This window comes from Aquila chrysaetos, chromosome 16 (assembly GCF_900496995.4).
Source record: "Aquila chrysaetos chrysaetos chromosome 16, bAquChr1.4, whole genome shotgun sequence".
In the NCBI taxonomy this organism is placed as follows: domain Eukaryota; kingdom Metazoa; phylum Chordata; class Aves; order Accipitriformes; family Accipitridae; genus Aquila; species Aquila chrysaetos.
In genome coordinates, this window is record NC_044019.1 from 29,467,816 (window position 1) to 29,483,060 (window position 15,245).

The 15,245-nt window shown below is 47.6% G+C and overlaps 2 protein-coding genes across 2 annotated transcripts in view; one reads left to right on the top strand and one right to left on the bottom strand.

The window, feature by feature from the left end:
* Nucleotides 1–12,054, bottom strand: part of PLCB2 (phospholipase C beta 2) — a 60,883-nt gene extending 48,829 nt beyond the window's left edge. The window contains exon 1 of the mRNA XM_030039162.2: nt 11,824–12,054. The gene's annotated coding sequence lies outside the window, so the exon portion shown is untranslated. The remainder of the gene's footprint in view (nt 1–11,823) is intronic.
* Nucleotides 12,055–12,735: 681 nt separating this feature from the next.
* On the top strand, nt 12,736–14,140 carry INAFM2 (InaF motif containing 2). Its single transcript, XM_030039286.2, has one exon. The coding sequence runs from the start codon at nt 12,982–12,984 to the stop codon at nt 13,435–13,437; it is 456 nt and encodes a 151-aa protein (XP_029895146.1). The 5' UTR covers nt 12,736–12,981; the 3' UTR covers nt 13,438–14,140.
* Nucleotides 14,141–15,245: the final 1,105 nt, after the last annotated feature.

Sequence of the window (15,245 nt, forward strand, 5' to 3'; positions counted from 1 at the left end):
GTGGGATTTCATCCTTGTTGTCTCCTATGAAAATCAAGGTGTAGCACTTGCCATTGCTCAACAGGGACAAGACACTGTCAAAAGTAGTGCAGATTCTCCAAGAGCGGTAGACAAAGAAACTCCCACTGTGCAAAGGGAGCCAGCTACATGGTTTTGTTGCTTCTTTCCCACTCCTGACTTACCCAGCTTGATAAGGCCAGCACTTTAAAGCAGATTGGACAGCCAAGATAAGGCTGACTGAAGGAATCCTAAGGGCATTCTCAAACATAAGTGGTGTAAGACAGGAGAAATTAACTGGACCTGTGGCAAGTGCTCTAGCTGTAAAAAAATCAAAGATGGCAGCAATTATCAGAGAGATGCCTGCTGCAGAAACAGAGAACCCTGAACAAACCTAACATCTTTTGAACATTTCTTTCATGGATTTATCTGCCTGACAAACTGGGAATAAGAGAGATTCTACATTTCCAGCTACCATCAAGTTTTCTGCATTTGCTAACCTGTTTTGCAAGGCACCGTACTTTCCAAGAATTGGCTGTCCAAGCTAAGGCTGTTAGCTCGATTTTATTAGGGCAGCAAACTGTGGTGGCTTACCCCATAGCTGTGGTTGCTTGTATCAGTGCTGAGACTAGGGACACAGGACTCCATAACCTCCGGTCTCAACCAAGCCACACTCATGGTATTATTAAGCTTCCTTTGCACGTGTGTCAAAGTGACACGTGCTTCTCAGCCAGCTCACAGAGCACTGGGGTACTCCAGGCCCGGCCAAGAGAGCATCACCAGGACCCCCCCCAGCCAGAGAACACTGTTCCTCCCAAGCAGCAAAGCAGCAGATGACATGCCTGCCCAGATCTCAAAGGCTGAGCTGGAAGTGCTCAGGGACATCAGCAGCAGCCTGGGACTTGGCATAAATGCCAGTGAAACGCCAGGCACTGCTGGGCAGGTTTTGTTCTCTGCACTCTTGTAAGCAGCTTAGGAACACACCCTGAGGCCTAGGTACAGAGAGAAAGCCCAGGGGAGCACAGGAGGCTGCAGTGAGGAGTGGAAGTTTTCTCTGCCTTCACCTGATTCCTTCTGCAAGGCCAGAGCAGTTTCAGGGCTGCTTAACTTAGGGAGCAGCTGTGAAAAGGATAAACAGCATCGATCTTGCTCAGAAATGCTGCAGCCCTCCCCTCCTCTGCAACACAGAAAGCACTAAAGGAAGGCTTTGGAGGTCACAGCTGTGAAGAAGTGAAAGGTGGGTGAGCTTTGCCACCTTTGCCAAGAACAGAGGGACTGCAGGTAAGATCAGACAGTCACAGCTACTGGATCCAGTGGCCCATCTGGTATTTACCACCATTATCATCAGTTCATGAACCATGTCTGCTTCCTGCCAGAACCAGGGCCTCACAGAAGGCTTCTGTCCTGTGTTCTCTCAGACCTGGATATTCAACAGCTTTCTCTGTCTCATCAACAAGCCTAAAGTAAGCAAGAATCCTGCCACAGCTTTACTTGCTTGTCACTGAAGGTCAGCTTTCCCTAAGGGATAGAACTATAAATTTAAAAAAAACCCCCACAACATGAAGAGCAGCAACCAAGCTAGCGGCTGTCCTGTGAGGCTGCATGGCGCTGCACGACATCTACTGCCAAGATCCCCGCTTGCATAAAGATGGTCACAAAAGCTGAAGCTCACTTCCTTTTGCATAACCCAGCCTCCTTATCTTTCATTTCACACTCCTTGCTCTATGTGGGAGCTTCTGTCCCTTGCATGAAGAGATGGCTGATGGCACAGCGATAGAATAAAGCAACAGTCCTGCCCTCTGCTGAAAGCTCTGATATCAGAGCAGGCAGAAGCAGCAGCACTTTGAGCAGTATTTATTCTAATCACCCTTTATTTTCTTTCTCCTGCAAGGCCCGTCACCCAGCGTATACTCATCCTATATCCCCTCGGTTCAGGGCCCTGTGCCTCCTTTGCTTTCATCCCTTACCTTCACCACCGTGCAGCCCACCACCCACTACAGGAGTTTTGATATACAAAATTTTTTTTTTTTTTCCTGGAGACTCTTCCTTATCTCCCTGTCCTACTTATTCTGCAGCCTCTACCTCCCACAAAGTGCATGCAGAAGCAAGGTAGTCAGCATTACCCTTCAGAGATTTTACAAGACAGGGTCTGTAGACAGTGATTTAAACCATCCCGTCTATTAAACCACCTTGACGGGATGGCTCCCGAGTTCTAGCAAATTATTTTGTAACCTCAACCCCAACCTATTCCTAGCACACACAAAATCGTTAAGAAATCTCTTCCAGCATTGTTCCATCATAATTACACTTTGCAATGTGTAATACTGTCCTCTAGCGAACAGCTATGATATTGCACGCACAGACTTTAGCATTGCATTCAAACACCCGTAAAAAATTCACAGCTAAGCAAAACTAAGTTCATCCTACTGCTCCTTTTTCTATTCTGCCCTCTGAGCCCTGGGAATCCTGAAAGGATTAATGACACCATCAGGAGCACAAAGGCCAATATTTTCTCACCACCCCTGGAGAGGAGAACTGCTGAGTGTGTGTGCTGGGGCATATTTCGTGTCCTACTTTGAGCCCAAACCACAAAGCCAAGAATTCACGACAGCTCTCAGCGGACAGCACGACTCTTCTACTTGATCTGCAAAAGTCAGAGGGCAGTGGACTACAGCACAGAAAGAAAAGCGGCCACAGATGCCACAATACCATAAAAGCAGTGAGGTCTTGTGTAAAAAAAAAAAAAAAAACAAAACAAAAAAAAACCCCAAAAAACCCCCCACCACACCAAAAACCCATCTGATCAACCACCAAGACATGGTTAGGTCCATAATTAACTGTTCACTGGGCAGGAATATGCAGCAGGAGTATGTTACGCTTACAGCACTCTGATGGCTTTCTGAGTATTTCCAAACTGCACAGCTGAGTGACGCAAGCAGGCTCACACACTATTTAAACATCCTATACATTACTGCAGTACAAAAGTAATTGCTGCACAGGCATGACTGAACCACACAATTCCTAATTGCTAGCAAAAGAATGAAACTTTCCAAGATGGGTCATTAACAGAAGAGGAAGAAGGGTGAAGAGCAGCAGCACACCAGACAGAACGTGCCCATCTCATGTTACCTTGTAGTAATGGAGCAGCAAGAACAGGAAAGCAACTTCTACCAAATCTGGAGGTGAATGCATCCAATTGCCCCACTGCATTTCCCTACAGTATAAAACAGTGAACTGGAAATCAGGATACTGGGGCAGGAAGCCCCATTTTGCTCTTGACCTCGTCAACTTTTTCTACCTACTCTACCAGCCCAACTTATTTCAACCGTAAGCTGTCTCTTTCTGTGGATGCATTTGCTGCCTGCCACAGCAGATTCCCCAATCTGGCTAAGACCTTAGTATTACTGTAATACTTCTGCCACACTCACATCCTCATCGCTTCTGCTTTTCACAGTCACTGAAAGTCAGGCTTACATATATGTAAGCCCCAATGCACTGACTTTGAAAGGCAAAGCACCCCAATGAATCCCATTCAAGAGACAGAGGCTCCCATTGCAGACTATACCCTGGTGCAGCACTATTCAGAATCAGGGATGAAAGAACAATAAAAATAAAAAAGGCTACAAACCTTCTTTGCACTGCCCCTACCAGCTGATTCCAAGTTAAAGCAGCCTCAGACTGCTACACAAGAACCACTCTGCTTACTCAGCTAATGGAGCCGAATAGTTTTTGGCCATGGTCTTCCCTGGCCCTTCCCCAAACTTCAGTCCTCCACACGCTAGACCAAAAATCTGCTTTTGTAATATCCAGCCTCAACCTTCCAGTATTCCCCTCCTCACTACAAAGGCCTTTACACACTATATTCCAAACTCTTCACCTCCTTGAGGTGAAATGCACTTGTGAAGCAATGACACATTCAAGTTTAGTCCTGCAGGAAAGAATACATTTTCCATCAGAGGCTGCAAAGGAAAAGTCAGGAAGGTTTGCAGGTAGGTCTACAATCTCCACTGTAGATGAAGCTAAAGGTGTCTGAAGCTAAAGTGGCAAAATCTCATCCAGGCATTGTCCTTTGATAATCACCTGTGGGTATCCTACAGAGAGAATGAAATCCATTTTTGTTCACTTTTGCAGAGAGGTTTGCTCTCTTGACACATCACTGCTGCCCGCAATACTGCCGTGTACACAGGCAGGTTACTGACTCAGCCCAGTGCCATTAACTAACGAGCATGTGAATACGCACACATGGCATGGCCATTGCTTCTTTCCACTGCCACTCTCCAAGAGACTCATCTCCCTGCCTTACCAGGAAATGCCCATTTTACCTTGTTTATTGTTATTTGTGCTTTTTACATAGCTTTTCTAGCCCTGATGAATGCAATCAGTACAGTGTATTTTATATTATCTCCTGTCTTCCTAGAGGTCAAAATTAGACCTTGAAAATGATTTTTTATTTCATCACATTAACCAACCAGGAACAAACATCACACAAACACACAAAATGACTACAGATTCTTAGAAAAGAGCTCTCTAGGAAACATTTAACACTGCATGCAACTCCAGCCACTTTTTTTTTTTTTTTTCCCTGAGCAAACACGGGAACAGGGAAAAGCAGCAAATGGAATGTAAATTGCTACCAGAGCACAAGAAAGGTCTCTTTCTAGGTCATTCTGTGGCATTCGTGGCGTATGAGTGACCAAAGGCAGTAGCACATTCATGAACTACACTGACAAATCCAAGGCTGGGTGTACTGGTGGGAACAGACAGTGAAGGTGCATCAGGAGGCTTCCATTTAATGAGGCATGTTCACAAAAAGCAGCGCAGCTTCCCAGATATAAACACCAGTTCTGACACATGCCACCTTGTTAGCACTCAGGGCATACATGACTGGGTTAGATGTCAGGTTTGATTACGTTCTGCAGTTCACAATTTGTGGTTTTTAAGATTCCAGTAAACAAGCTGCGGTTGGTCTCCAGGCTCACATGGCCTCCATAGTATTTTTCAGCTGACAATGAGGCATGCACCATGGTCCGCAGAAAATTGAGGAATAATACTGTTACATAACCAAAACCACTTGGACACCGCTGCTGGAAATGTGTACATCCAGAAGAGTGAATGATTATCAAACCACTGGATCTGGAGGAAATATTTTCCTGAGCAGAATGGCCAGTAATACAAGATTTATCTGAAGACAACACAGCATTAACAAGGAATCCCACTTAACCTCATTGCCAACAAATCTTCCCCCTTTTCACAGGTGTACAACATAGCAGGACTGAACTTTCTGCCGACATCTTCCATGCTTTCTGCTCCTGGAAGCATCAGAACAGCCTCTCCCCTAGGACTTTACAGCTCCATTTCCAGTCGCAGCCTGAACCAGGATGGCAGAAGTGTGAAAACAGTAAGATGTTAAGAAGTTAAGAATGAGCTCCAGCAGAATTGGGAGTAGTTTCAGACTGCTATTTTAATTCAGTTAAATAACCCTCCCTTGCACAGGGTTATCAACATGAGTCCAGCACATCTTCCTTATTCAGCTACCAAAGCCAAGCACACGGAAATGGAGAAAATAAAGTAACAGCCGCTTTTGATTTTTTTTCTGCAAGGAAAAACTACTGTGAGATCAGGGAGCATTATCACATTCAAAGCTACATTATTTTAACTAAGGTGAAAACCCATGTTGACCTTGTATATAAAAGAATCTATTTGGATCTTTAAAGCAGTTAAAACTTCATGGTGTCTTAGTGTTAACTCAGTAAGGACCCAAACTTAAGCTAAGTCAAGCTGACTTTGAAGAATGAACAACTTGTTGGGCCTAACCAAGAGCTTGGCTGCATTAAAGACTGGCCCCAAAGATGGCTGGAGCAATCACGTACAAATGAACCACTGAAAAAGGACCCTTCTCCATCCTGGGGAAGAAAAAAAAAAAAAAAAAAATCAAACTATCCCAGATTGAAACAGCAGTAACCCAAACTAAACCAGGATCACTTTAGCTTCAGGGCTGCATCATGAGATTGTGGATAAGGCTTCCCAAGAAAATCCTGTTCCAGTGCTTGCAGGGTCAATCACAAGTTGGTGCAACTCTGAATAAACTGTTGTCATTCTGCAAACATTATAGGTTGTATTTTCAGACAACCTATGTCAGTGCTCTCCCACACATACATGTGAGCAAATCCTATATATATACATATATCTGTATAACTGTGTGCATGAGGGAGACGCACAACTTGTACACATTCATTCTCCACGCATAAAGGTGGGCAGGTTCAGCTTCTTCAGACCATGAAAACCAGAGGCAAAGATGCACAGTCAGATTACGTGGCCATTAATCATCAATGCCCTATTGCTTGAAAAGTGGTGGTTATTTCCAAAACCTCAGAACTGTGTTCAGATGTAAAGTGTGTGTGGGTGTGTATATGCTCATTTCCTCCTTGCGAAATGAACAATGAAGTGCTGATTTTTTACTCTAGATTCCTGCACAGAGACTGTGTTTAGAGTCACAACCACAGACAGAACAGGTTCACATGCAAAGAGAAACTTTTTTTTTTTTTTAATTAAAAAACCCACAACATTCACCCTCTTGAAGTCCTGCACTTAGTGAAACAACTTTCCTCTCCACAAACTGATGTGTGAAGCCTACAGCTCAGAGCGCTGGGAACCCCTGGGACTAGAGCTTAACATGTGAGCAAATGGCAAAGTTTCTCGTTTCAGTGAATGCCCAGGGCACTGTCAAGCCACCCTTGTCAGCCTTTTCTCAGTTTCGGAAATGTGCCATGGAAACAACAGGCCAAACAGAATTCATGTTTTCTGGGAGAACTCCCTGCCTCCAGAAAGCTGCCTGAGATATGTCTCCACTCCACAGTACCCCAACCCTCAAATTACACCAAACAAAAGCAGAGCCTCCGACATGTTGTGAGCACCTCTGCTATAAAGCTAATGGAGTGGTTCTCCCCGCTCCAGAGTCTGAACCATCGTCTACACCTACAGGAGTTTCTAAACATTAAAAACAAAACAATACATTCTTTTCAGACATACTTTTCACTCTCAAGAGTTTTCCACCAAGGAAACATACACTGTGCAAGGCTCTCCTGCAAGTAGGACATACTCTTTATACTGTGCGGATGGTTCACAGGATAATAAAATGACTCAAAATGGGCCTCAACAAAATTGATGATACAAGGTTGAAGCTGCTGATGCATCACTACCCTGAGCTACCAGGAGCTTTCTGTCCAAGGCCTCTATCCTGAGTAAAACCAGACTTCTTGCTGTTGTATCTCAAATTCAGCATCACTTCTATCTTCCCCACCCACCCTATAATCTCTGCAGATCACCTTCCAAGTCAGCGCAAGACAGTGGGTTGTGCAAACTTCACTTACCACAGCTAAATCAGAAGCTGAAGGAATTAAAAGAACATCCCCAACCTCCCCCCATCTGTTATTGGATTAACAAGGGAGACAGCACCTTCCCACATAAGACTGAGGAGATTTTGAAGTGTAAGAGGAAAATGCCAGGGAAGGACAGAATGTGATTCCCTGCAGACTCCAAACGGGAGACTGGAACAACAGTGTGAAATAAGGCATATTTCCTTTAGAAGAGCAGACAGCAAAGCGTGAGAGATTGTCCCGTCAAGAGCAGAGACATTCTCTGTGACAGAAGGCTCAAGCCTAGCGAAGTATTTGCTCAATGACTTCAGCCAAGAAAGAGAGATGAATTTAAGCATACCTGTTCCATCCTTTAAACATTAGGAGGCAGGTAGAAAGACCTCATCCATCTCTCCCCTCCCCAGCTCACAAATGCAACCAAGGAGACAGTATAAAGCGCACCACACAGCCAATAAAAGTTTCAATTCTTTATGAAGTCTATAATCTGCCTGTAGAAGTCACACTGCTGGAGGCAGACACCAAGAATAAAAACCAGGGCCAGAGTTCAGACAAGGGAGTGTACAGCATCATGGTAGCAAATTATGATTTTAGAGTCTCACAAGCTAACCTAAGTGGAGTATCAAACAGCACAACTCATGGAATAAGCTGATCATCTGCAGGGTGTCACATCAGATGGCCTCCTAATGACAGGGCACAGGAAGGAAAGGCAGAATAACTGCCTTTGCTGAATCAAAAGCACGGGGGCAATGGGACTGTGGGAAGCCATCCAGCCCATCCCTTGTCCCAGGGCAGGATCAGCTGTGACATTTATCAGCTCTGACACACATTAGTTCAGAGAGCTTCAGGAGGCCTCCGATAACAGTGGAGGCTCAGCCACCTGCCAGGCAATCCAATCCAGTGTTTCAAGGTCTATACAGAGGTAATATCTTTGGCCAATAATCTTCCCTTAATTAAGTCTTTGTCCTGAAGCACTAGATGCTATCCACTGACTCTGAACATGGGAAATCAATAATACAAGTTTATTTAGCTACATCCTTCAGGGGCCCTTGGAGAGCAAACAAACATCCCATTGCAACAAGTAGCACCAGAATTCAAGCAATGCTGTTCAGTCAGTAGGTGGAACACCAGATCTCCAACATTCTCAGGCACTTGGGTTTTGAACTAAACACAGGTGTAAGGCAGTAATTAGCAGGCTTGTAAGTAAATGAGTTTTCTAGTGGACCCTCAGACCAGAGAAGTCAAAAATTAGAGAAGCTTATAAACAATAGGACCCTGAAGAGTAGGGTGTTTGGACTATCATGGGAGAAAGGCTAGATGTTCAAGGGCAATACAGCTCTCCTTTGTTGGCAGGTCCAGCCCCAGGGTGCACCACGTGGCCTTGACTCAGTTTGTCTCGGGCAAGTGATCTCCTTTGTGTTCTTTAGGCAAAAATCTGAGAGGACTAATTTGCAAGCTTTGTCTAGTGCCTGACACATTCACTGACTTCACAAGACCTCTGAGCTCTGCACCCCAGAGCTCTATTTCCGCACCACAGGAGCCTGCTCAACGCACAGCTTGGTATTTCTGCTAAAACCCAGAGGACAAAGAAAATGTCATTATTGCAGCTCTGGCTTCCTGGCTCTCATTTGCCTTTATGGGTGGTTGTTAGCAGGGAACTAAGTTTAGGAACAGAAGGCACACGCCTTCTGGCAGCTGGCTACACGTGAACAAAAGGACCTGGAGAGAAACTCACACCCATTCATTTGTTCACAGTAAAAAGAAAAGCTTACACCTGATTTTGGCAAAAGCCAACAAGACTCAGTATTTAATGAACACAAGCCTTATCTTATTCAAAGCTGAGACAGCAGAGGACTTGACATAGAGAGAGCCTTAAGAACACTGAATTTCTTTAATAATACCATAGAATGTTGTCTTCTATGAAGGGTAAGTCTACACTGCAGCCAGGAGGCACACTGCAGCCTGAATAAGCAATGCATAAGTGCAATGGGGAGATGAAGGTGCTAGGCTGAAGGTAGAATGTTTCTAGAATGACACAGTTCAGTTTTAAATCAACTACAGATCTGTAGTCCTGAGGAGTGAAGGGGAGAGGAGTAAGAGAGTTGGGAAGGCAGGAAGGAGTGTAACTCATGTTGAATTATCTATTGCCACATTTTCTAGCTGGAGCAGCTTTAGTTGCTCCTAGAATCTACATTCAAATGATATGAGGTGTAGCAGGATCTCAACCACACCACACTCACTACCTTTGCTGGGACTGTTTCTACAACTACACTGCATGTCCTTAGCCAACCCAGTCTGCCAAGACCTCCGCTGATGGCAAAGGAGTGCTATTAACTGTTGGATTTATAAACAAAGTTTTGGTGAGTAGAGGAAAACAAAAGCAGCACCAGTGAAAGAGCAGCAGTCATTTGCACAGAGATTAAGAAGGATTGGTTTCCTTCCCTGAAGAGGGGAAACTAATTTTGGGGACATAGGACTAAGACATGCAGCTCTAACTGCTTTTTATTACGTTGATGCCTACCACCTCATTGTTACCTTCTGTGCCTATCTCCTGTACCAACCTGCTGACTCTTTTAAACATCCTTTATCAAACTCAGCATAATATACATCTGAATACCGAGCGACACCAGAGCTTTGATTTTTGTCTACCAACTTCTAGACACTACAACAGGGTAGAGTTAAGCAATAAAGGAGGACGTAGCATCTCCAAAGACAGACTTAAAATGTGGGAAGACAATATGGACTAGACAAGCATCAGGCAAAAACCGTCAAGACCTCATTCAGCCCCAGAGGAACCACCTGTATATGTCAATCCTCTCCCCCAACATTCCAGAACTAGAATTAAGGAAGAGCATAGGGAAAGGACTTGCAGGAAGTAGTAATTCATCATGCTTTCACCATAGACAATGATAAATTGTATCAGTGGCCACACCAGAGATCACAGACAGCACGAGGGTTTGGAATGAACTGATTTCTGCACAGAGGATTTGAGGAAGAACTGTGAGTGGACACAGACAGCAGCCCAGTGAGGCTCTGCCTCTGCCTGTCTTTGCAGCATTCAACAGCAGGAAAAAGAAGGCCAGCAAGAATGTGAATACAGACCGGCAGCTGAGAGGATGGATTAAAAAACAAGCTGAAGATCTAAGAAATTGTGCTAGACAAAAGAGGTCAAAACTCAATCTTAAAATACTCCGTAGCACAGAAACCAAAAAGTCTCTGACCTCAAAATAAATAGCTCAGTGACATATGTAAAGCAGAGGAAAGGTGTGCTGAAGTCCTAATCAAGTTACAGAATTTTTCTTTGAAATGCAAAGAAAAGATGGAGCAGGAGACAGCTGCTGAATGAAATAGGAGAAGCAAGGGGAAAGGGGTTGGAGAAAACCTATCATCGAAAGAAAACAGCCTGAAAAATCAGTAGAAAATCCACTTTGAAGGAATTGCTATAAATCCACATGTACCACTTAACTTAAACATATACAGCCCAAGAAAATTTTTTTATAGAATCTATAGAACAACACAGAAGATACATTTCTATGACTCAGGAAATCTGTGTCAGTAGGATGACAACAGCTCACACTATTCAGGTGTACAAAATTTGACTTCAACAAGAAAAATGCAGTCAGGTGTAATAAATCAGGGCAAGAGAGATAAGGGGGCCAGCTCATGCTATTCAGGTGTGTGAATTTTGCCTTCAACAAGAAAAATGCAGTCAGCTGTAATAAATCAGGCAAGAGAGATAAGGGGGCCCATAGAAAAGTCCTAATACCTACTAACAAATGTTTCCTAGACATACTGGGTTACAGCAACATTTCATGAAAATTAAATATTTCAGGAGGATAGAGCATGTCATTAGCTGTTGTTCAGAATCATTTAGGTTGGAAGGGACCTTTAAAAATCATCTAGTCCAATCCCCCTGCCATGGGCAATATGCCCCCTCTGCCCTGAACAGGCAGCAAAATCACTGCTACCCTTGCCAGTGCTGGCAAGGCAGCTGTGGTCCCACATCTGCATAGCTGCTCTCTCCCAAAAAGTTTAGTCCCCCAAATTCCTTTGCCCTTGTAAGAACAATCAGCCAGGTGCCCCTCACTGAGGGGCTTCACAGCCCCTTTCAGAAGGTTCCCTTTGCTGCTGGACACTGGGAGCTCCCTGCCATGCCCTGTTGAGGGTCAGTGCGCACAGATCATCATTGCAGTGCTACCCTTCCACGTGCACACAGCAGCCCTCGAGCTTTCAGTGAACACAACCCACCTTTTCACAAGAATTACAGTTATTTTGAACTTAGTCCATTTTATTCCCTAACATATCTTCTGCCCCAGTAGTCTTCCTCAGAGCTGCAAGCTCCATACTTCTTCCTGCAAAAACTCAGAGGTTTTCCCTTTCTCTCCCAACCCTCCATATTTTTTCCTGCTATTGAGAGTAAAAATAAAATGCTACTCAAAACTCAATCACTCACTTCCTCTGATGCCTTTCTGGGTGACAGTCATTTCTCCAGCTGCTGTTAGCCTCTTTCAGAGCTGCATCTCCTTGTTTACAAGAGGTTTTCTGCTACAACACACCTGACTGGCCTAAGATTTAAGGGAGGGAGAAGAAAGTTATTGTAAAAGGAGCAACTAAATCATTCTTGGAAGTAAACATCTTGCACCATAAAGAAAAAAATAAAAAGGCTAATCCACACCCCAGAACAGCGTTTCAGCTGTCTTCTGAACAAGCCAACATAATGCTTTTGCGGGGGACTAACATACGGGGAGTAAGGTCAATCCGTATCCTAATAGCAGCTTTAGATTATATCAGTAGGTTTGGGATCAGCCCAATTTGAAGGGAACTAAACAGCTTCTCTCTCCAAAAGTTGCTGCTTAGCTAGGGAATCCTTCAAGCTTCACAAAAGTTGCAGGCAGCATCACGTACCTGCAGGCAGGGAGACACCGAGTAACTCCCATCGAGAAGAGAAAGCAGAGGGGAAGATTTCTAACCTCCTCCTCCTCCACTAGCCCTTTGCCAGGAGCCTTCCCCACGCTCACCCCTCCTTGCAGCACTCCCCGGGCTCACAGCCCGAAAAGCAAGCCTTAATTTCGGACCGGCTCGGTAGAACACCTCCCGCCCTGCAGACCCCGGGGGGCTAGCCGCCGCCGCCGCAGCAGGCAGAGCCCTAAAACGCCCCTCAACCCACGTACCTACCCCTACCCTCCGCCCCGAGCTGACCCACGCACGGACCCAGCGGGGTAAAAGGACCGGACCCCCCCACCGGACGCCATCGCCTCCTCACAGACAGACAGACCGCGCGCCCCCTCAGAGAGCGCCTCAACGGCCGCCGCGCGCGCAGCGACCACACCCCGCTCCCCAGAGCGAGCCGGGTGCGCGCCCTGTGGAGGGAGGGAAAGGGGCGGGGGCGCGTTTGAAACATCGCCCCTTTAAACACAAACCCTCGCCGGGCGGTGTTGCCCCTTTAAGCTCCGCCTCCTCGCCCCCGCTCCGCCGCTCGGCGGAGCTGCCGGAGCAGCGCGGGCCGCGGGTAGCGGCAGCATGTCCTGAGGCGAGCGGGCGGGCGGGCGGCGCGGAGCCGGGCCCCACCACGGAGGGGTCGGTGGAGCAGCGGGCCAAGGGCCGGGCCCCCATGAAGGAGAAGGAGTCGGGGGCGGAGCGGGGTAAACCCGCCACTTACACCGGGGACAAGAAGGCGCGCATGGCGGCCAAGACCAACAAGAAGTGGGTGCGCCTGGCCACCGTGCTGGCCTACGTTCTCTCCGTCTCGCTGGCCGCCATCGTCCTCGCCGTCTACTACAGCCTCATCTGGCAGCCGGTGCGCGGCGGCGGCGGCGGCGGTTCCGGCCCCGGTCCCGCCGCCGCCGCCGTTACCTCTCAGCCCCGCGCCGCGCCGCCGTCGCCGGGCCCCGCGGTCAGCCGGCCGCCCGCCGGACCCACGCAGGAGACTCCGCCAGCGCCGCCGCGGACGGGCCCCGACCCCGACCCCGGTCTCGCCGAGACGGACCGCCCGGACGCGTCGTCGTCGTCGTCGTCGCCGCCGCCCGGGGCCGAGGCGGCCACCGCCGCGCCGCGCCGGAGCCCCTGAGGCGGCCGTCAGCGCTTGTCCGTCCGTCCGGCGGGGAAGACGGGCCCGGCGGACTGCGGGAGGCGGCCGCGCTTCGGCCCGGGAGGCCGGTGCCGCCCCCCGGGGTCCGTGTGTGTGTGTGTGTGCGCGGCGGGGGGTTGCTCCCCGCCGGGGCCGGGAGGAGGGGGATGCAGCGGCTGGGCTCGGCGGAGGATGGAGGCCGGCGGCGCGGCTGCCGGAGGTGGGATCGCTCCTTCGCCCCTGCGCACCGGCCGCGCTTGGCGCTGGGGAGGCGGCACCGCGACCCCCGGCGCGGACGAGCCCCGAAAAGCTCGGGCTGGAGACTGGGCCGGCGCGGGAAGGACGTGTTTTTACTTGGTAGAACTGCGGTATCTTTTTCCCCCCCCCCCCCCCCCCCCACCCCCCCCGTTTTTCCTCGAAAGGGAATTTTGTGGCTTCGGTTTTTTTCCTCACCAGGGCTAGCTTCTCCCTTTGAACCTGCATTGAATTCCTGCGCTATTTATGCCAGTCTGTTACCTATAAAAGGATATCGGTGTCCAAGATTCCTCACTATTTACGGGATCAGCTGGGAACAATACGAATTTAGAGGCTGTAATCCATTGTTTAAGTAAAAACAGTTTTGTTTAACAATGAGCATAAACTTATTTAAAAACATGTGAAAGGTAAATTGACTTGTTTACGATATTAAAATATTTTCCCAATATGAAAGTCTCTGTAATACAGTATGTTCTCTTTGGTGGTGGGAGGTTGATTTGGGAGGAACGTCGAACTGGAAGGGCTCTCCGGGTAGCAAAAATGGTTTGCCTGCTGTAATGGGCAGCTGTGGCCTATAATGTTGTTGATTCATGTGTCGTTGGTCTCCTTAGGTGAGGCTGGAGAAACCTCCATACGTGCCTAACTCCCGCTAATCATGGCAACTAAGCAATGGTGATGAAAGAAGGTTTGATCTTTCCTGACAGAAGCAGGTGGAGCTCTCGCGGTGGGCGCCGATGGGCAGCTGCGGCGGTGTGCGGTGCGCTTTGTGGTTTGTACACCCTTGCTCTTGCCTGCGTGGGATGGCTGAGCTTACAGACCGTCACAGCACCTTGGTGGCACCCTGGAGCCGGTGCCATCAGGAGGTAGGTCTGTGCCAGCCAGCTTGTGATGTGCCCTGGGCAGGCTTTCCTCCCGGCTTGATGTTTTCCTGCCGTGTAGTCTTCAGAAATGTTCTGCCTGGCCCTATTCCTTGATGAACAGTGCAAAAAACCTGGCCTTTAATGACTGTAGGATGAGGGCTATCAACTAGGAAACTGTAAGACCCCTGTCATTCTGAGCAGCTGCTTTTCAGATTGATGATGGTTTTGGTTGAATGCCTTAACTGTGAGGCTGCCGGGCTATTCTGCGTCCCTGTGAAATGATCCCTGGAGTTCGGATTTCCTCTGCCGAGGGATAAAAATGTGCTCTAACGCAGTGTACATATTTCAGTTGTGCAAATCGCGAAGGTACTGTAAAATGCGGCACTTTTTTAAAGTTGGGGGGGTGGGAAAATAGCTGTTTCATACCTAAATCAGTATGCTTTGGACTGGTGGTGTTGTGGTAAGCCTGCGTTGTCAGCTGGGCATTCCTTTACAGCATCTGTCAAAGGTAGAAACCAGGAACAGAGGGCTTCCAGAAAGAAATTTGGCAAAAGTGTATGGAGAGTGTTTTCGGTGTGATCTTCCGCCCTCCTTTTCCATTTTCTGGAGAGCATGCAGGAAACTCTGTATGTTGTTAATGCGCTAGAAAAGAAAGCTAGCTGGTGCGAAGGAAAAAAGATCACGCTTAGTCAT